The 23,530-nt window shown below is 35.7% G+C and overlaps 1 protein-coding gene across 3 annotated transcripts in view; it reads right to left on the reverse strand.

Moving 5' to 3' along the window:
* The window catches only part of LOC149782956 (ADP-ribosylation factor-like protein 2-binding protein), a 43,503-nt gene that overhangs the window by 12,559 nt on the left and 7,414 nt on the right, over positions 1-23,530 (reverse strand). For all 3 annotated transcript variants that reach the window (XR_016414481.1, XM_089934512.1, XM_089934513.1), the window contains exons 2-6: positions 22,106-22,160; positions 20,369-20,430; positions 17,344-17,450; positions 11,523-11,608; positions 8,608-8,704 (exon numbers count right to left, since the gene is read on the reverse strand). Coding sequence is in view for 2 of the 3 variants with exons in the window: in XM_089934512.1 (XP_089790638.1) it covers positions 8,608-8,704; positions 11,523-11,608; positions 17,344-17,450; positions 20,369-20,430; positions 22,106-22,160 (407 nt within the window). In the remaining variant the exon portion in view is untranslated. The remainder of the gene's footprint in view (positions 1-8,607; positions 8,705-11,522; positions 11,609-17,343; positions 17,451-20,368; positions 20,431-22,105; positions 22,161-23,530) is intronic.

Here is a 23,530-nt window from a genome sequence, read left to right on the forward strand (position 1 = left end):
AATGGGATGTTGTGATATGTATTTGACTTTGATACAGCATGCTGTAGGCTTTATCAACAGTACATCTATGTGTCATTCATACCTTGTTGGGATTCATATGTATGGGAGTGCTTGTAGCATGTACCAATTAGTGTTCTTGGACATGTATTGTAGAAAGTATCTGTGTTTACTAATTTAGGTAGCGTTTATTAAACAGAGATTATTTGAAAAAGTTTTCTTATATTTAGCTAACTAGATGGGTCTAGGCAGTGACAATGAGAAACTACTAGGAGTGCAGTAATTTGCTGTAAACTTAGTGATGTAGCTACATGGTATTGGACCAGAGATACACAGTTCAATGGCTACCAGTTTTACCCATCCAGCTGTTTGGCAGCTGTACTGTACATGAGATACCTGAGCCACCAATCAGACCCAGACAGTAGACCATTATGTTGATAGCAACACAATAATAACAACAGTGACTTTCATCTGATTATTAGTCATATGGCACTTTTAATCTCAGTAGTGTTTGACTAATGAAGTTTAGCAGAGTAGTATTTGACTACTTAAGTTTAGCACAATAATGTTTGACTACGTGAGTTTAGTACAGTAGTGTTTGACTACTTGAGTTTAGTACAGTAGTGTTTGACTACTCGAGTTTAGTAGTGTTCGACTACTTGAATTTAGTATAGTAGTGTTTGACTATTAACTTTGTCTCTCTGTCTCTACTTTTTGTTCAAAGGGAAGAAACTCTTACATATAACCTCCCCTTAACACACTAGTTTGGCACTCTGTATATTGGATAACTTAAGGTGGCAGGGTACAGTTTTGTAAATTGGCCCCATAGCAAATTTCTTAACTTAAGGCTATGGTGTAACTTTTTCAGCTATTATTGTTTACTAATTAAAGATATGGATATATTTGTGAACTAGGTGTTTCGGGCTTGTCTTGATCTTGAAATTGATGTCATGCATGTACTCCTGCCATAGTTACTCTGCAGTATGTTGATAGTGAAATACCAATAGTCAGCTAGAAAGAAGAGCTATCCTCCCAAAGCAATAAATACAAGGGTTTGGGGCAAGTAGAATATCTCAAAAAATGGCTTGGATGACAACTATTTTCAACTACATCAGCCTTTTTAGTACACACTATTTTGCAGAATTGTCATCTAGGAAAAGGGCTTTGTTTGCACAGTGAGCATCACAGAGTGTCACAAATGACCTTTGGACATGAAAATTGCAGGTAGAAATTTGGGGTTTGGGTGCATAAACTTTCTTCTGTTATGAACTGACATTGACTTCTATGGTCAAGTGGATAATATTCTTATGCTTTGTTTTAATATAGGTATCCAAAAATATGGACCTTTTTCACCTCACTTGTGTATTTGACTTTTTTATGATTTTTCATACTAGGTCGCTGATTGCGGCATTAAATTTGCACATAAAAACTGGCCCCTGCCCACTAAGCACTGTCTGACACAGGAATGCTTGCATTGCAGGGAGGGTTGGAGAGATTTACAGTAATGTGATTGGGAAAGTATTTTCAAAGAAATGTAATTTACTATCAAATTTCCTTTCTCCATCAAATACATTACCCAATCATATTAATGTTAGGAGATTAGTCAAGAGAAGGAAATGCTGTGCATCCAACCTCTATCTAAAAGCATCCTGTAGGGTCAAAAGAACTCTCTACTTTTAATAGTAACAAACTCTTCTAATGATAGTTGACACAACCAAATGTGTATATACGTGTCCAAGAACTATCCTGTTGACTCCTGCACCCAATAAATAATTATAAAGGAAAGTTTTTCTTGGGTGAATACAATGAAAGTTGACAGGTCCAACCCGAGGTTGCAGTTAAGTCAGGAGTGGCATGGTCTGGTGACTGTCTAGGCAGCAAGTATGGGACAAACTAGATTCAACTCTGTGTTTTGTGAGGCCATGCCATGCAAACAGAAAGAGGAAAAAGTGGTCTAGGCATGCCTACTGACTAATTCCATTATATTTTTAACTGAGACATTGCGTTTAATGGCAAGGCTCATAGAAAAAGCTCATATTTATTGACCCAAAATCATCATCAGACATACTGGTTCCTATGATAGATCGGAGTATGCTGACTGGATGACTCCCTAAAGCCAGGTCAACAATGCTTGTGGGGTTTTGTCCTGTTTCCTGGTTTTAGTGGAAGGAAAAACTGGCATCTGGACTTCATGCACTTCAGATAATTCCCAGAGAATGAACCGAGTTCTGTAACCTTGCCTCTCTCAAAGTATCAATTGACAAGAGAGGCCATAAAGTTAATTTCTTGTTGCCGGTAGATCTAAGCCTGTTCTTAGCAATGAAATAATGTCTGAGTCATTAAAACAGCTGAACCATCAGAATGAAACTGCAGGTGGTTTGGATCCATGGGCAGTTAATGAAGCTTGCTTATTCTCAGTGCAGAAGCCAAAGTTATCAAGAAGCATGTCTTGTATGATAGTCGCTTCGGTGGGACAGAGCACAATGGTTCCAATTTAGCAGATGAGCCATGTCAAAAACCTACAATTGATACCACTTCAGGAACAGAGTTAGCAGGTGAGATCAGGACAGTCGGTTAGCAAGTCTGAGAGATCTTTGCTGTGGGTAATGTCATGATGACCATGATGTCTGAGTGTTTCAGAAATCATGGAGAGATGTTCCTTAATAGATTTGGTGCTAGCTTCTTACTTTCAGAGAGAAGAAAGATTTATCCAGCTGGGGAATGGAGGCTGAAAGTGGTGTGACATCATCTGCACAACAATATTCACAAAAAACATGCTATTATCTCCACAACTGAAGATTGTAAATTTTTCCTGCACAAGGTCTGCCAGACAAGTGCCATGCTAGTTTCTAAGGACACAGGTGACAGATTAGTGACAATTTTTACGGTAGTGAAATCTTTGTTAAAGCTAGGTACGTCTGAATGATAAGTCTTACTATACAACCTGTACCAAACATGGAGAAAAGGCGGCTGGAAATTTACTTCCTGAAGAAAGCCTTCTTATTACCAGGATCAGTAAAAAAAAAAGTTGCATTTGTAATCAGCTGTGGGTAGGAAAGAAAAAATATGGGGCAGGATACAAAAAATTTCTGCTATGGCAGATTTGAAACTGAATTAAGTTCTTTCCATGGTTGGATTAGAATTAATAGGTCACTCTAAGTTAAAATGGCAGTCAACTTGAGGGTATGTCCTGGCATATTTCTTAGTATACAGCAAAGATGCTGCCATCTCATCAGCACGCACTGCCAAAAATCTTCTGTTCTGGAAGTCTACATAAGATGATCTTGGGATATTCCATACTGTTCATACACTAATATAATGATTTGTTGTTGTTGTAGGGTTTAACGCCATTTTTCAGCACAAGATAGGCCATATATGGCGGCCAGTATAACTGGTGGAGGAAGAACCCTGGAAAGCCCAGGAAAGAACCACCGAGAAGCTACTGGCAGGCTTTCCCACGTACCCACGCTAGACGAGCCTTGGACTCGAACATATGCAGACAGAGGTGAGATGGCAGTGATCCGGAACAGTGAGCACTTTAGACCACTTGGCCACCCCCACTAATATGATGATATGGCACAGTTGGTTGGGATGGCATGGATGGCTGGGTCAGTATAGTCAGCTGGCTTGACTACTTAACCCTTTACCTCATAGAGCATAGTGACAAAGTGCAGCATGCTATAAATAGAACACCTGCTGCCTAGTTGACAGCATACGCATAGGCCTGCCTGTGAACTGTTAAGCAATGTAGTGATGTTACGTTTAACAGCAGTTTTAACCATTTTACATTTTTGGTACACATCTATTATATGTGGAAAAATTTAAGAGTAAAGTCCGATTGTTATAGCTGTGTAATTATTTTTCACGGAAGAATTTTTTATGTGCTTTAAATTCGAGAGAGAACTCGTTCACCGTCATGTCAGTGAGGCCGCGTGACCAACCATAGCTGCCATTTCCCATACTCGAAATTTACATGTTTTTCGTCTGCGTCTACATCATTAAGTCATCTGAATTTGATAATCAATAAAAACTAACTGCTGCCTACATAAATATCAGAGCCTTTACCTAAGTTGCTGAATCTTTCAAAGTTGTGATTCTAATTGTGAAAACTTCTAAGTACTGAATGAAATCCTGCCTGTGAACTGTTAAGCAATGTAGTGTATGTTACGTTTAACAGCAATTTTAACCATTTTACATTTTTGGTATACATATATTATATGTGGAAAAATTTAAGAGTAAAGTCCGATTATTATAGCTGTGTAATTATTTTTCATGGAATAATTTTTTATGTGCTTTAAAATCGAGAGAGTACTCGTTCACTGTCATGTCAGTGAGGCCGCATGACCAACCGTAGCTGCCATTTCCGATACTCGAAATTTACAAGGTTTCTGTGTGCATACATCACTAAGTCATCTGAATTTGATAATTTGTAAAAACTAATTGCTGCCTACATCAATATCAGAGACTTTACCTAATTTATTGAATCTTTCGTGGTTGTGATTCTAATTGTGAAAACTTCGTACATACTGAATGAAATCCGTGGCCGCCATTTTGGAGAGTGGAGATTACAACCCAGTTACTTTAAATAGCAGATATCGACCAGTGCATGAATAGTGACCACGTGACCTGACGTAATTGTCATTCGCAGAAATGAATGTAGTATCTAATAGGGGGGTTTTCCCCGAAGGTGGTGCTATGAAAACCAGCTCAAAATGGCTGATGTTTACAGCAGGCGTCAAAAGGCGCTTCCATGCGAATGGAGTAGAGGTGTCCAAAGACGCTTGCATGAGGTAAAGGGTTAAGACTGCTAAGCATTATGGGTACTGTCTGGTTGGTTATATGGAATGCTGGCTGGCCAGTCTGGGCAGCAAAGTCAGCATAAGACATTGTCACTGATGGTATAGACAAACAATGTTTCAAAAGTGAACCTGTACATATCTGCTGTCTGAATGGCTGGATGATTATGTCAACAGCTGGAGTGATAAATAATTCACCATGAGAATGATGCAGGCTGGATCAGTCAGCAAAATCACTCACATATGCCTGGATTCATCGTCTACATTGTGTACAGGCGGACAGTTGGACATACACCCTGTGGATTGCATAGATTTGTACAAACAACTTCATCATATTTTCTTGTCAACATTCTTGATAAAGCTTTATGAATCATATTGATCACCCTTAATTCAAGATCTCTTGGCATCCATCTGCAATACGTCTTCTACATGAAGCATTTTAACAGGTGGAGGGGGAGGCATTCCAAGCTAAATTTGATAACACAGCAAAGGGAAAGTGTAAACTTACAATCTTTTGATCACTAGATTTGGACTGAGCCCTTTATTCTTTGCCCTTGAGCCATTTTTGAAGAACACTTGACCATACTTCTATCAAACAGAGCATCCCTAACAGGATTTGGATGACCAACATTTAGTTCAGGCAAGGCAGGATTCATGATTGTCTTAAAAGACCGGCTTCTGTGAGATTTAAAAGAAATGTTATTGCAGACTAGATGAAAATATAAAGAATGAAACACACCAAGTGTAAAAACAATGTGAAATAATGGCTACTGAATATCAAAATATGCAAAAATGTAGTATACACTACATAGTTTGATTGTCTGACTTACTGTGCCATCAAAAAAGACTGTGAAATGGCAAACAGAAAAAACAGAAATCCATGGACTCCCAGATGCATTTTTACAGTTTGCAGCGAAATCATCAGTAGCATCGCCTAATAGGGTAAGGGCAGGAACGCACGTTGACAGTCTGCAGCAAAAGCTAAAACTGATGATATCCAGCATACTGAGCATCACCTAATGAGGTAAGGGCAGGAACTCTGTAAGAGTTACTTCCCTTTGTCTATACCACATACTGACACTCGGACTTGTAAAGTCTATGGGAGGGCTGGATTCTAGAGGTAGCAGAAGTTATTCCTAATGCTAATGTGATTGTGTAATGCATTTTAATAAATTATGTTTCTCCTAGAATACTTATCGGATCACATACATTAGGAATAGAAGCCTTCCTAAATCCAACCCTCCCAAAGATGAAAATCATTCTGTCTATAAGATAAAAGACAATCTCGCCAATTACCTCCCCATGCCACCAACAGGTGGTGTTAGGTTAAAGCTGAAAGGAACAAAGTGTAAAAAGAAGCTCACATTGCAAGCAGGTTAGGAGGGTATTAAAGTAATGTAGCTAAATAATCTAGGAGAAACATAATTTACTAAAAAATTTGGTTATGTTCCCTGATTACATTAACATTGGGAGAATAGGTAATAGGCAGAGGGAATGCTGAGCATCCAGTCTATTCTCCAAGTAACCTCTGAGAGGAGAAGATTGGATTTCCCATATGAAGGTTAACCTACTCTCCTAACTGTAAGGAATACAAAAAGGGGTGAAATGGATTATGTCTGAAAAGAAGAAATAATGAGATCTTCTTACCACATAAAACTTTCAGACAAATCCAGGAAAAGCCGCATAAGGTTTTCATCCAGAGGTTATGCTGATATCAACTGGATCTGGCAGCCACTTGTGTAACTAAGACGGGTTCTACCAGATCCAGAGTGTCGCAATACATGGGTTCGAAGATGTCTGAGAAGATTTGGCCTGGCTGGGCCTTTTCAGGGTAGGTCTATTGCTAGATGGTGCAGATATTGTCGCAGTGAAGAGGGGTAATGAGAATCATTTGCAATTCTGGCCCCATAATTTGTCTCTGTGGGATTTAGATTTTTAGCATGGCTTTGACAAGTTTCATCATATCACTACAATGTCTGCAGTGTGACAGTTTATAGCAATATCAAGCACTAGGGCATCAAGCTGCAGAATATCATCATGTCCCACCCAGTAACATTATCCTGACACCAGGTCGACCAATCCTAGCACTAACCTCTTAATGCTGAGTGACAAATGAGGCAGCTGCTAGTATCATTTTTATGTCTTTGGTACGACTTTGCTGGAGTTCGAAATGGTCTCCCACATCCAGGGCAGATGTTCTAACCACTTAGGCCACCAAAGCAGTCTCAAGTTTTGTATGTCCTTTGGATCTAAGATTGCTCGCAGGGGTAAGCAGTCTATAGGTCTGCCACAGAACTATTCCAGGGGGTAAATCGTGAGTAAATGGCTAACTTTACCTGCAGCATGTAGTTGTCAGATTGGTAATTATAGAATCAAAATCTGTCAGTACCAGAGCCAGTCATAAGGCCGGTAGTGTAGACAACATTACTGGTGAAGCGGTAATGATAGATGAACAGAAGGATCTACCAATAAGATCCCTAGCAAATCCAAAATTCCATGGCTCTCCTTACTGAGGTGTGGTAGTCATGGAAGCCATATGGTTACTGAATGGCATGGAGTGCAGGCCGGTTGGCTGGAAAGTCTGATCGTTATTTGGCACAGCATCAAACTTGGGTGATGAACCCCAAACACCCAGACATACTGGCCCTCAGGCCATGCCTGGACATGCAGGGGTACTTACACCCATTGGGCTGCCTAGAACTGGTTGGAAATTCTTCAGCCATAATACTGAAACTTTCAGCTAGGATAGAAGATGGAAGGGAAGGAAAAAGATGTCCAGAACTAATCAACTCTGTCATCACCTGTTGCACCATATGTATACTTTGTTGTCATCATTGTTATGTTCTGAAACCAGAAAAAAATACCGAAAGAAAATTAAAATAATAATAAAAGTTTACAAGATTAACAATGTGTGACACTTTATGCTAGGGGATACTCATTACATCAGTTCTCTTTGATGTTTTATTTTCCCTACTGCTCATTGTTCTTTGTCCATGTTGTATCTGACTAATTAGCAGACATGCTGCATGTAGCTGATGATGTCCACCTGTTCCAGGTGATGCATGGTTCATGTGAATCGTCCCTGGACCTGCATTTTTTTTGTGCATTTCCTCTACTCTGGCATCACTGTGATGTTCTGAAATGACAAAAGAATAAAGAAAGAAACTATGTAAGAAACACCCACTAGGGGTGTTAAAAAATAGCATGTGCAAACACACACTAAGAATAGACAATTCTATTACAATGTAGCTATGAGAACCATGTGGTCAGAAATGCAGAGACTAAGTCCATAAAGGTGAAGAAGAAATGTCATAAATATAGTAGAAATTTAAAAAATAAAGTATACTTTACCTGTAGATAAGACGTAAAAAAATGCCCTGAAAATAATGTAGTACTCAATAGAGAGGTGAATAGAACACAAAATCCAACTGGTTTTCAGGAGGCAGAATGAACTATGCATGTTCAGTTCACAGCAAAAGCTTTAAGCTTGTGCCACCTGTAGATGGCACGGGGAGGTAATGAGCAAGAGTTAGTGCCCTCTGTCTATAATTTATAGAAAGAAAGACAAATTTCGTCTTTGGATGGGCTAGATTTGGGAGGTAGTAGGGGTTATATTCCTAATGTTAATGTGATCAGGGAACATATTCAAGGGAGAAATATATATTTCATCTGGGGTGGGTTATTATATATATTCTATGCCGGGTTGGTGAAAATATAAGTGCACCCCTCCACATTAAATATGGAATAGCCCCAATTATTCATATGAAATTTCCACTGGATACTGTCATAATAGACATTTACTTAAAGTACTTACTGCTCTGAAGTCCAAGAACATTTGTTTAAAAGCAAGAAAATCACTAAATGTCAGCATCATTTCAAAGATTTCTCCCTCCAATTCATTCTTTCTTGCCCTGCAAACATGCAAGTTCAAAGCTGATCAGAACTCTTATAAGTGAATAGGTGTTTTACATGGTAGAACACATTAAAGGAAAACATGTTTTCTGTGCCTTAATAAATATAAGATGTGAATGAAATTTTAAATTTTTTTAAAAATTATAATCAAGGGTTCTGTTCAGATATGGCCAATAAATTTCAAACATGTGAACTATAGCCTCGGTTACAAGAATCACCACAATGTATTTGCTGTAATGTCTATTACTGATGCACTGGTCTATAGATTTGCTGCTGTACAAATGGTTGTTTTGGAATTATCACACAGAACAATAATGCTAAACTATGTAGCAAATAATGATGTTGTACCCAGATTATAGAGATAATACAACAAAACAATTCACAAGGAAGTTAAATTTGTGAGACCTACTCCAGTAATCTACCACTTTTCACTACATGGTATGATAATGATTGACTCATTACATAATTTAAAAAAATTGTCAAAATAATGCAATTTTGTATATTATAATTTAAAATCAAATTAAATGCAAATTATGTTAAACTTGTACAACCCACCAAAAATATGAGTCACTTGCAAGCAATTGACAACATGTCCCATAAGAAATATGGAGTAGACAAGATAACTGTGTGGTAAAAAAACTTACAAATATGATGACATTATATGCACCAGAAAAATCAATGATTGAGGAAAATAAAGTGAAAAACTCCCTTACAAGAGTGCCAAAAAGCAAAACTATTAATTTACATTTAATTTAGTAGCAAGCATATGCTAGGTTACTATAACCAACCTGCTACAAGATTACTTAAAATAATGCACAAGTTACAATTTAACAAAATATAAAAATGAAGAAAAAAAAACAACAGGAAGGAAGGAAAGTATGATGACCTGCGTGCACATTTTTCATGCAATAAAAAAACATCATCCATAACATTAAAGAAATCGCTAGAAATCAAAAGCTAAACCTTACATTTCACTCTAATAATGACCTGAAATTTTCACTAAGTGAATGAGCAGGAAATTGAAGATGGTTTTTTTTTGGCAATACATAAATGAGTTTGATGTCCTTATAATGTACATAATCTTGAGATATCTGAAAATATATTTCCAGCAACTAAAATGTCAGTGAAATCTCTCATTTTCTCCCTCTCTTTCACACAGACACACACACAAAAGAGATTAAGACAAGGAATACAAAATAATTTAAGCAGTTAATCTTGATTTTGAATGTCACATCTTCATGCATGTTACTTATATCTGAGAGCATAAGATAGAAAAGATAATTCAAAATAATGTTTTATGGAATATAAGTGATGGAAAATATATATAACTTTCCAAATTTTCTAAACCACTGTCAGAGATTTCAAATCCACATCCCACTTTCAGCCCAGGGGATGATAAAAGTTTTAGAAAAATAAACTTAAATATACATTTTTATATACAAGAATATTAACACCAATTTACCTGTAAGTTTTGATCTAAGAAAGCAATTTTTAATAGGCCTACTCACTCCATCATGACTGCATGCCTAAGTAAACCATCAATCCAGTGACCCATTTTCTGTGAAGTGATTGCAGTATTTGCAGGAGGTTGGTTATGTTTTCCATTTTCTTCAACTCCATGCTAGTCAGGCTGAATTTAAAACTAATTTCCAAAGTCTATAACTGTAGTGAATTAACAAGGAAATTAATGCAGGCAGTGTCTGTGTGTGTTTGTTTTTGGATTTTTAATATATCTTTAATGAACTGAGTCATAACGCTATGATGTCTACAGTGTGACAGTTTATAGTGATATCTAGCACTGGGACATCATGCCACAGACACGTGGCACCATGTCCCGACACGCAGTCACATTATCCTGACACCAGGCCAACCAATCGTAATAGTAACCACTTAAATATGAGTGCCAAGCAAGGCAACTGCTAGTACCATTTTAATAAGTCTTTGGTATGACTTTAGCAGGGCAGAAAGAAGCCAAATCCTTGTTTGATTCAACTGGGGCTGGTTGGGTGGGTGGGTGTTTGAGACAAAGTCTGAAGAAAGCAGGTCTGACATAACACATTTCTGGTTGTTGTCGGCTTTGTGGATGCTCTTGAGAGAGTTTAGATTTTTGTAGTCATTGATGTGTATTGCCTGTGTGTCTGGAACAGTATTTTCCGTCATAATTTGTTCCACAGAGCATCACAAATTTTATCCTGTTTATAGCTCAGTAAATTTTCAGGTCAGCATCATGTAATCTAGTTACAAGTACCTAATTCGTTTCACACAAAGTATTTAAAGCTAATCAGAAACTATTAGCTACATTTAATGATGCTGACCTAAAAATTTATTAAAAGTTACAGATAGGATAAAATCTGCTATGTTGTGTGCAGTTTCTAGCATAATATCAAATAGCTCAACTTTGTGTGCATGTATCTATGTCAGGGCTGTTCCATTTAAAAATACATGGTACCCAGGTGAGTCAGTTTTTAAAACATTTATGCCATGGTACTTTGATTTTAGAGAGTTCATATTAAAAAAATGATAAGAAAATTCTAAAATGCATCTATTGGTGAGTACACCACTTTAAAAGTGCCTCCCCTGGGTCCCATGTATGCGTTAATGGCACAGCCCTCACTCTCAAAATGTTTTGTATGGTCTGTTATCAAAGTTGGAGAGTCTTTTCCATTGTTTTCATTGAATCTATCAATGACCATATTGACTATATTACATCTGTAAAAAAATATTCATTTATTATGTTGAACCTTTTTAAATAATATCTAAGATGTTAGACTCGGATTATAACACAGATTTATCACCCAAAAATTTTTAAGCACTTACATTAGCTGCTTTGTGAATTCACCCATGTCAAAATCAGGCATTCTTTTACACAATTCTTCGTTGAGGTATTTCTCTATCAAACTGACCTGAAATGAAAAAATAATGTTTATTTTTTTGTATGAAGTGACAAAGAGAAGTTATTTCTGTTTTGAACATCTAATATTATTTTAAAAACTCTTGTCCCAGTTGCTAAAGTAACATTGTAATTGTGATTCAGTTAAGAATGTCAAACCACCTGATAAAAATTCATTGCTGTTGCAAAACCTTCTAGCACAAAGAGACAACTTTCACATTGTCATCCAGGGTCCTTCAAGAGATGCAAGAACTTATAAGGTTTCACTTTAGATGACAAATCTATCAATTACTCTGTAGACAATCAAGAAATTGTTAATAAGCAATGAAACACTGCATCTTAAACTTATGTTTTAAACATTAATGCTTTTTACTTCCTGCAAAAACTATACCAATAAATGAAAATCCACAAGTAACCACAACTTTTAATTACTTATGGTATCTTAACCAAGATGGCTATTTATTATCTTACCTGAAAATTGACGAAAATCAAATTTCAATTATGTTGCACTATTCATATCATCGTGCAAAAGAACACACAATGATAAAATATATAAAAAGATGTAGTAGGGTTTTAAAAAAAGGCTGTTGTTCGCTAATATGGGAAGAAGATTTATACTATACGCACTTGAGGGTCACCATCTAAGAAGGCAATCATTTTATTGCTCAGTGTAATAAAAACATTAAATAAAACCCCTATTTTGAAAGTTTATACCTTTCCAGGTCTGCCAACCCTAACAAGATGTTCAGTTAGGTGGTTTATATTTTTTCATAATTAAGACCAATTTTAAGTAAGGTGTAATTAAATAACATGTACACTTGCTGCTCATCTGATGCAGTGAAGACAACAAAATGTTAAGTAAAAATTAGTACGGTACACTTAGACATTAATGACCTCTAGTTAAGTTTCTCAAACTACGATTACCAACCTGACAGAGGCTCCCTGCTAGACCTCTGAACTCTATTTCATATTTTTTTTTCCATGTAGTGGCAATAATCATCACTACTGAACTCTATTTAATCAACAATCACCACTACTGCCACCATGAGCAATAGTCCAATCAGCATGATGCAAGTAGATTATCTTGTTCCAGCTTTTTTTCCAAACCAAAACCTGAATATTCCTTAGTTTACTTCTGCTGTTTAAACTTTTTCAAAAAGCTTACAGTTCTTTTGGTCTTGGCAACTTTTCATTTATGTGATGACATTTCTAGAGAAGACTATAATTTTACAGACGAAAACCTGATCTTGCAATTCCAAAAAAGGGTATGTTGTGTTTCCTGCTATTTTGTAAACACATCCAAGAATCTGAATATTCCTGTTAATTCTACTATGATGTTTAAACTTATAAAGCGACTGAATGTAACTTTTGTTTTCAAAGTGTGTTCATCACCTAGATAACATCGGTAGATAATGCCATTAACATATAAGAAAAAGTCTGATACTTTGCATGAAAACCACATATACATTAAATCACATAAGGCTTTCCCTTAAAGTATGTCTTGTTCCCTTACCAATTCCACTGAATCTAGTATAAAGTAACAAACCCATGCATGGAATAGCCAACCAAATTAAAATGATTAATAATAATTATTTAGAAATAAATGTCAGATAAATCTCAATGCTTAGGGTCATAATTAAACTGACACAACCATTGCGGAAAAACAGTTTAGATTATTTGAATTTTTTTCTTGGCAAACTATATGCTGAATTAGAAGCATTCAAACTGTTGTTAAAGTAATTTTTAACATATAATCTCTCCACTCTTTTTCTCTCTTAAACAGACAATATCTATCCCGGTCAACCATGTCTGATAATTTGTTCATGACAAAATAATATATAGGCTTGTAATAATTTTTTTCTTTTTCTCAAGATGAAAATTGCTTTTCACAACTAATGTTCACTAACCAACCAAAACATGCAATGTGGTTTTGTAGATTTACTGAATACTTAAGCACGAGTCCCACAAAAAAAATAATAATCTAGGAATTCAAGATCAGACAATTTCTTCCTATTAACTGCTTAGAGTTGAAACCATCTGTAATATTCTCAACAATAACAACATTTTCAAATTAGATGCTGTGGTTAACATATTGGATGTTCTGATTGGAACCATTTTCATTTAAGACAAAGTAGACATCGTTAGTCCAAAACAAAAAACTTTGTTTCCAATGCACTGGTTTTAAAATTAGGGTAGGTAGGTAGACTTTTGTTATAACATCATATATATATTATAATGATTAGTAAATATAATGTGCTAAGTGCTTGAAGTACTGGGAAAAACCAGCTCAATTTGATGCACAAATAAACTTCAGGACTTTAAAAAAAAAACTTTTTGAAGTTTTATTTAAATGTTATATATATACTATAATTATTAGTATCTATAATGCTCTAAGTGCTTCAAGTACTCGGCAAAACTGGCTCAATTAGTTCCATAAATAAATTTCAGGATTTAATTTTTAAAATCTTTTTTTCTTTTTTCTTTGTACCCTGGGGAAAAGTGTTAGGGTCTTCAATGCAAAACAGGGAGAGTCGGGTGACCGAACACATATATTTTTTTGGTTGGCCTAAGAAGTCTTTAGGTCTCAATCCCATGCCATAATTATTATTTATTTTGAAGGAGTAGTGACACCAATATTTTCATGACTGCCATCATGGCAGCCATACTGGATGTACAACTAACACCGTTTTCATTTAGGACCAACTTGGTACCATAAAAAGTCTCTTGGTGAAAACCCCATGATGATACATCCATCCATTTGGTAGTAGATATAACATATTTTCAAGAAAACGACCATGGTAGTCATACTGAAGGTTAGTCATTTCTGTTTAAAACCAAGTAGAAACCCTAAGATTTCATGATGGCTGCCATGGTGACCATACTGAATGTCAGATCAGCACCATTTTAATCTAGGACAGACTAGACATCATAAGAAGTCTTTCAGTGAAGACCCCATGCTGATATTACCATTCATTCAGAACTAGCAATAACAAGATTTTCAACATATCTATTATGATGGCAATGTTGGATGTGCGGGCAGCACCATTTTCATCTTGGGCCAAACAGACCATGAGGTGAATGTGTCCGTAAAGTTTCAAGGCAATTCTCCACGTAGTTTAGAAGAAGAAGCAATGGCAAACTTGTGTTAATGGATGGAAGGACATCAGACGATGGACTATAGACCAGCCAATAAGCTATTCTGGTCAATGACCAGTAGAGCTAAAGAAAGAGTCCCTCAAAAGGACTGATGCTCTAGCGACTGAATTTTTAAAAAATAGGAATCCAAGATAACTTTGTTTTCATTTTAACTTCTCACTTTTTACAAAATGTCTGATATTCAAAATGGCCAATGTGGTCACCATACTAGATGGGATCGGCACTACATGTATTATCATTTAAGACCAACCAGCAATTATTAAAAGTCTTTTGATGGGAACGCAGTGTGAATATGACCTTCCATTCAGAAGCATAAGTGATAACATGATTTTCAAGATGATCCATTAGAGCAGTCATACAGCGGTTAAGATTGGCAGCATTTTCACACAGGGATCAACTAGATATCATAAGAAGTTTTTTCTTGAAAACCACATGTCAAAATGCCATCCTTTGAGAAGGAGTATGGATAACAATACTTTGATGATGATGAAAACCTGATGACAATATGACCTATTTTGGAGAACAAGCAATAACAAAACTTTTAAGAGCAATGGTGGCCATATTGGCACTATTTTTAATTCAGGATCAACAAGGCATCATAAGACGTCTATTTGTGAAAACCCAATGTATATATGACCATCCATTTAGGTCAGACTGGCACCATTTTCATTTATGACCAACTGGTCATCATAAAAAGTCTTCGGGTGAAATCCACTTACTGATACGACTTCCAATTTAAGAAGAGTAGAAACAACAAAATTTTGATGAGAGCTGCCATGGTGGCCATATCTGGTGCCAAATCAGCACTGTTTACATTTAGGACCAAGCAGACATCATTAGAAATTTTTGGTGAAAACTCCATGTTGATATGACCATCCATCAAGAAGAAGTAGAGATAGATTTTCAAGATGGCCTCCATTCTCATCTAGGACCAACTAGCCAGAATATGAAGTCTTCTGGTGAAAATTCCATGCCAATGTGACTTTCAATTTGGGAAGAGTGGATTTTCATGATGGGCATATTTGATGGGCATATTTGATGTCAGATTAGCACCATTTTCATTGAGGACCAACTAAACATCATAAAAAGTCTTTCAGTGAAAACCCCATGTTGATATGCCCATATGATCATGTGACAGACATGACTGCTGTCCGAGTAACACCAGTTTTATTTGGGACCCACCGGACCATGGATGAATGAGTGCAAAGTTTCATGTCAACCTCACAAAGGAGGAGAAGGAAAATAAAATTTTTTTAATGGTCAGATTGATGATAGACAACATACAACAAACCAGTCTATAACCTCTTCTTACTGGTTTATGACCAGTATTGCTAAATATTAACATACTAAAATAAACACTGAAATGAAACACCTTTTATTACATTTTTGTTTATGCATTTCTTTTACTATAAACCCTACACAAAACATGTACTTACATATTTCCTATGTATTTGTGTGAATATGTACTTATATCTTCCCTATGTATGTCAGTATCAATATGCATAAATCTGTACTTACATATCCCCTATGTACATCAGTATAAATATGTGTGAATATGTACTTACATATCCCCTATGTTCATCAGCATAAATGTGTGTGAATATGTACTTACATATCCCCGTTGTACATCAGTATAAATATGTGTGAACATGTACTTACATATCCCCTATGTACATTAGTATAAATATGTGTGAACATGTACTTAGATATCCCCTATGTTCATTAGTATAAATATGTGTGAACATGTACTTACATATCCCCTATGTTCATCAGCATAAATATGTGTGAATATGTACTTACATATCCCCTATGTATATCAGTATAAATATGTGTGAACATGTACTTACATATCCCCTATGTACATCAGTATAAATGTGTGAATATGTACTTAAATATCCCCTATGTACATCAGTATAAATATGTGTGAACATGTACATATCCCCTATGTACATCAGTATAAATATGTGTGAATATGTACTTACATCTCCCCTATGTACATCAGTATAAATATGTGTGAACATGTACTTACATCTTCCCTATGTATGTGTGTGTGTGGTTTCGATTTTTAACGTAGCTTTAACAATTATTCAGTCATACCGCTAAGATGTCTGCAGTGTAACAGTTAATAATGATGTCTAGCATGGGGGCATCATGCCGCAGACATGTAGCATGATGTCCCACTCAGTCACATTATTCTGACACCAGGCCAACCAGTCCTAACACTAACCTCTTAATGCTGGGCGCCAAGTGAGGCAGATGTTAGTACCATTTTTGTAAGTCTTTGGTATGACTCGGCCTGGAATCGAACCCACGCCCTCCCCCCATGTATGTCAGTATCAATATGCATAAACACATACTTACATATCACCTATGTACATCAGTATAAATATGTGTGAATATGTACTTACATATTCCCTGTGTATGTCAGCATAAATGTGTGAGCATGTACCAACATATTCTTTGTAAATCAGTATAAATATGTGTGAACATGTACTGTACATATTCCCATTGTTATCAGTGTAAATATGTGTGAACATGTACTTACATATTCTCTATGTATGTCAGTATAAATATGTGTGAACGTGTACTTACATATTCTCTGTGTAAATCAGTATAAATAAATTTGTTTTCCTCTGTATCTTCAAACTCATGGTAATATTTTTCTAGGAATTCATTCTGAGCTGTTTGGAATTCTTCTTCTGCAAAACAAAATAACATTTCAAGCAAAAAATAATCAGTCAGCATTATTTAGTTGTAAGAAACTACAACAAATGATGTTTGTACACTTTAAAAACCTAAGCAACTACTGATAATTTTGAAAACCTAAAATTAGGTATACTAAGGATGACTGTTATTGATTAGATACAAACTTATGTAATTTCCATGTATATTATACAAGCGCAAACAAGGGTTCCACAATACCCGTTGGTATCTTGCTCAAAACTGGCAAGTTCCATTGGTGCCTTATCCCAAACCATCAAGTCCTTGAGATTAGAAGTAGGCTTTGTCATACAAGGTTGGTTAAAGCAATTGATGATATGCAATGTTGTTTAATATTTCAAAGAGTGGTTATGTTGCAAATAATGGTAATTTGTACAAGAAAGCAAAGAGCTTCACAAGAAAAAGCAATTTATTAACAATTAATTGCCAGCATGATTATAAAAAGAGTATTTATCCAATTTGAAAATTAGAACCCCTCCCCCCCCCATCCATGTCCACCCTCTCAATACCTTTTTAAGGTTGATTGGTAACTTGTACCCTCATTTATGATGCAGTCTGTGTTTTTGGGTCCTGCTGTGTTTTCAAGGGAGAGGTGTACTGGGGGGGGGTTAGGGATGGACTCTAAGGACAATATCATGTATAAATGTTTTCATGACTTAAGGGGTGGCTAAGACCTTAGGGTTAAGAATAGACCATGGGGCCAATGTCACCTGTATGTATAAATGTCTCCTCATGACCTTTAAGTATAGATATATGTGTATACTGTGGGATCTAGACCATTTCTCTGTTATGACCCTGGGGTAAGAATAATTCTGGGGGTCAATGTTGGTTACATCATATCTGAATTGACTTAGAATACCCATTAATTGTTTATATTATTATCTGGAACACAACGTATGCCCCTGGGTCATGCCCCAGGGGCTTCATTCAAGCCATCTACTTGACATGTGTTGACAGACTGGTGATCACACACATCAATTTTTGTGCATGTTAGTCTCATAACACGTACCCCCTACCCCAGCGAACCCACCCTAAGATCTATATTACACTTATAAAACTTCTAAGCACATATACAGACCATCCCCAATCATATCCCAAGACCCCTAGCTTAAACTGTGTAGGACAAGTTGCATGATTTTATAAACACATACATGCACAGACAGGCATAATTACATATTCTCACATTTCTATATGTGTATGATCATTGTAGAACACCAGTTCAGGATAGCTTTTTCCTATCTCACACATGACCTTTATCTGCTGCAAGCACGGTGTACACAAACATGTAGAAAAAGCTTCTGATCACCATCATTACATGAACATTCTTTCACAATAATAAAGATAAACATTAATTGCAACAAATTTATGTACTAAAAAACAACAGTGGCCAAAGTTAAGAGTCCTGCAAACAAACCATTTCATACTGATTGACCCAGCTACATGTACTGTGTCTTTAGTCCAATTTAACTTTTTTTTAAAAATGCCATTATTGTAAGAGTAATTTTTTAAAATCCATATTCTCATTATTTGGGAAAAGTAAATCAAAAAAATTTGAATCAAGTAATAATAATAATAATAATAATAATGATGAGGACTTTGTATAGCGCCTAATCTTTAGAAGCTCTAAGCACTTTACAACATTAGACAACACCTGTAAGATAAAAAACATATAATGATATGATTACAAAAACAAACACCATGAAATTAGAAAACATATGCTGAGAATATTTAAGGCAGGAAATATTATTAGGTCTTTAAGTTTGTTCTTGCAGTCGAAATAAGTGAGTTTTGAGAGCACTCTTGAATGTGATCACTGTGTCTTTGTGTATAAGTTCAGTGGGCAATTCATTCCACATTGCTGGGCCCTGGTATGCAAAAGAAAGCTGTCCATATGACTTTGTTTTCATAGTGGGAATAATGAGTATATGATTGTCAGAAGAGGAGCGTAAGTATCTTGCTGGTGTGTACACATGGGTGAGATCGGATTGGTATGTTGGACTAGAGTCTGACAGTGAAACATAGCACAGAGAACAAATTTTGTATTTGATTCTGGATCGAATGGATAGCCAGTGTAGGGTACAGAGCAGCAGGGAGGTGTGCTCTGATCGTGGTACTCTAAGTATGATCCGAGCAGCTGTGTTTTGAACTTTTTGAAGTTTCTGGAGTAGATATTGAGATGAACCAGACAGAATTGAGTTACAATAGTCCAGTCTTGAAAGTACTAATGAACATACAAGTGTTTTAGTGGCATCAACTGAAAGATATTTGCAAATTGAGCTGATGTGTCTCAGCTCAAGATATGCAGCCTTGCATATCTTCATGACATGTTGGTGCAATGTGAGAGTATTTCATTATTTTTTGCCATTGCCATAGCTGTTTCAATAACTGCTGTTTGAACAGGTCTGAACATCATTTAAATTTTACACTCACATTTTTGGTGTAAACCTCACTTTTCACCCTATCTTAAGGTGTGGAAATTTACTGTTAGCTTTTTGCTTTTTAAAAGCAACTGACTTCTATCTCATTTTTCATTCAGAAATACAAAACAAGAGAATCCTCAATTATCCTTCAGAGTAGGATAGGAAAATTCCACTCCTGGGGATCAAAGCCTAATGTGTGACACAAAATTCTGACAGACACTCAGCAAAGCCTAATGTGTGACACAAAATTCTGACAGACACTCAGCAAAGCCTAATGTGTGACAAAACATTCTGACGCTCAGGTGGATTTTTTTAAAACATATTAATCAAAGTTTTTCCTCCGAAAAGCACTTAGATAATTATTTCATTTTTAGTATAAATTATCCAATATAAAGATCTATTACAATATTTTAAATCTTCCTATTAAAATACACATGTAAATAGATGAAATTTGCATTAAAATAAAGACAACTTACCCATTATAATATCTTCAATATGTCCAATTGTTAAATCAAATTTGGTGTCAGACAGACTAGATCTGAAAGAAACAAAGCTAAATGCAATGACTTTGCAGTAACAGATGTCAACAAGATAATTTTAGATGAGGACAACAATTACATGTAACATTAAGAAGTTTCCATTCTAGAATCTAAAAAAGAGAAATGAGTCCTTTATAGGGGCTAATGCTCTACAGACTGAAAAGAATTTCCAGGAATCCAAGACCATTTATTTTGTCTTTGTATCCTTTACGACAATAGAGTATTGAATCCACCTCTGATAAACTTGACAAAAATACTTCCTACATTTGAGATATCACGTTCAAAAGAAAATAGATAAGTGCAAAACAAACTTCTTGGATATAGCCTCTGATCTTGAACCTGATATAATGGACAGAAAATCATTGTACTTGTCTCACATAGCATCAAGGTATACCCACATACTAAGTCTGGTTACACAAGTTTTTTCATTCGAGGTATTCATACATGCTCACAAGTCTGTAGGGCTAACAGGCTGAGTTAAGACCTTCAACATTAAAGTCTATGCCAGAGTGATGACTATCAACTTGTTAACTGGAATGCAACTAAATTCTGGTCAAAATCCACATGTATTAAACTCAGTGAAGTACAAAGATTCAAGTAATGACCTTAGAACTGATGCCTTGGTCAATTAGGTCTGGTTTTCAAAATCCCAAATAAATGACTATTCCATGAAAACCCATCAATGCTACCATTCATACTAGAAAGCAGTGATACGATGTATGAGATGGCCACTATAGTGCCATATTGGAAGTCAGAAAAACAACCATTTTCATTCAGAACCCGCCACATATTACTGTAATACTGTTTTATTGAAATCTTTCTTTCAATATGACCATCCATTCAGGAAAATTAGCCAAATAAAGATTTTCTGGATGACTGCCAAGTGATTCAATTTGGAGTTTAGATCAGCATCATTTTAACACAGAATAAGAAATATATGTCAATAAAGATATTTTAAAAGTAAGTAATGATAACAAGATGGCCACCATGACTCCCAAATCAATTGCCATCTTCCATACCTTAAGTGCAAGCTCTCCCCAAACTTTAGTCAAGGTGCATCATCTAAAGTTATCATGCAAGGACATTTTCTTCTTTCCATTACAGTCACCTTAACCTTTTATCATTTGACCTAGAATCAATAAGCTTCATTCTTACCATGCATCCAAGTCATAACTAACTTTGGTAAAGGTACATGGTTGATATACTAAAGTTTCTGAAAACAGAACCATTTTTCTACACAATGATTTTGACCTCTGACCTTTTAATTCCAACGATATCAATAGGCTTCTTCCTTACCACAAGTGCAACCTTTCCATCTTGTTATGTCCACATCTGTGATATAGAACTAATAGTTATTTTTCAGAAACCATTTTTCTTTTTCCAGTCCAAGTCATCCCGACCTGTGAACTTTTAATACCCAAATGAATATACTTCTTCCTTATCCCAAGTTAAAGCCATCCACAAAGTTTGGTTCATGTATGTGATATATTACTAATGTTATTGTGTGGAAAGTAAAAAAAAATTCTTCAGTCAGTGACCTTGACCTTTGACCTAAAATTTAACAGGGAACAGATTGATGGACTGAAACATCACAACACAATATGCACAATTTGATGGCATCCATACATAAATTAAGTCAATTATGAGATTGTTGAAGTGTGACGGACTTTTTACCTGGATACTGCTAACTCTTCCTCATGGAATGCAAAGTCCATGGGTTCTGTTTCATCTGGAAAAAACAACAAAAACAATTATTTCTGAAGGATACAATATCTACACATAGAAGATACTATATGTACTTGTATTTATTACATTCTCAATGAATCTTACATAATTCTAGCATTTCATACAGATGTGTAATCTGTATATTGTACTTCACACCCAAATTTAAGCTATTTAGGTGTTTACACTGACAACCATCTGTTTATTTCCATAATTACACCAAAGCAAAACTGTATAAATTCCAATTTGCATTAAATTCCATTCATAATGTATAGCAAAAATTGTATTTCAGAAGAATAAAGGAAAGGGTCTGTAATAAAAAAGAAAACCACATTCATTCAGTTATTCCACTACTGCAACACTAATTTATGAAAGGAATAAATTGCTTGTTGTTTGCTGGTCTTAATGACACTTTTACGACATTACTGGATATGGCATGCAGAGAAATGGGAGATAAGTGCCTTTTCCATGGACACTCACAGGTAGCAAAAGGAACAAAACATACAGTATCATTGCAAATTAATTTTACATATTTAACTATAATTTCATTTCAGAAAAATTCATGTTTTCCAAGTTATTAATAAAACTGTTCCATTTATACTCATTTGTTATTAAATGAGAATTGCACAAAATATGTTCTGAATAGTGAACTAAATTTATTTGAAAAGCAAACAGCTAATGAAGTGCAAATGAAGTATGCATACATATCTGACGTGATAACTTGAAATTACCACTACTTCAATGGAGTACATCTTTGTATTTTATTCATTCTGAGAGAGCCCAGGTCTTACAGTATATTATGCTAAGGCAGATATGAGTCTGTGCAATCTGCAGTTGGACTTGACTTATAAATGAGTACGGAACATAATATATAAATACTACGCATCGAATATCTTTTCAAGAAAGTTCATTTGTTTTGGTTCTGATGGTGGATTGGGATGAAAGGGAAGGCTCTTTAGACAAGTTCAATTGGACAGAATCACCCAGACTTTTTAATTTGGATGATTTTCTGCAAAAGATGTCATTGCAAATCACCTCTAATGGAGATATTTAGTTGCATGAGTAAGCATTCATTGTTTATCCCTTTGTTAAATTGGAAATCACTGGCATAAGGTAGTATTACTCGTACAGTGGAACCTGTCTTGAAAGACCACCTCTTCTGCCAAAACATAATGGTCTCTCATGACAGGTGGTCTCTCATAACAGGTTATAACACTATATAATCTCTAAATCTGTACATGGAGAACCTGGTCTCTCAAGACAGGTGGTCTCTCATAGCAGTGGTCTCTCAAGACAGGTTTTACTGTATAGCTAAATCAGCAGTCAAAAGTTTATCTACATATTCCAAGTAAGCATCATTTATAACTTCCATACCTC

The sequence above is a fragment of the Sinohyriopsis cumingii genome, chromosome 15, assembly GCF_028554795.1.
Source record: "Sinohyriopsis cumingii isolate HCF-2022 chromosome 15, ASM2855479v2, whole genome shotgun sequence".
In the NCBI taxonomy this organism is placed as follows: Eukaryota; Metazoa; Mollusca; class Bivalvia; order Unionida; family Unionidae; genus Sinohyriopsis; species Sinohyriopsis cumingii.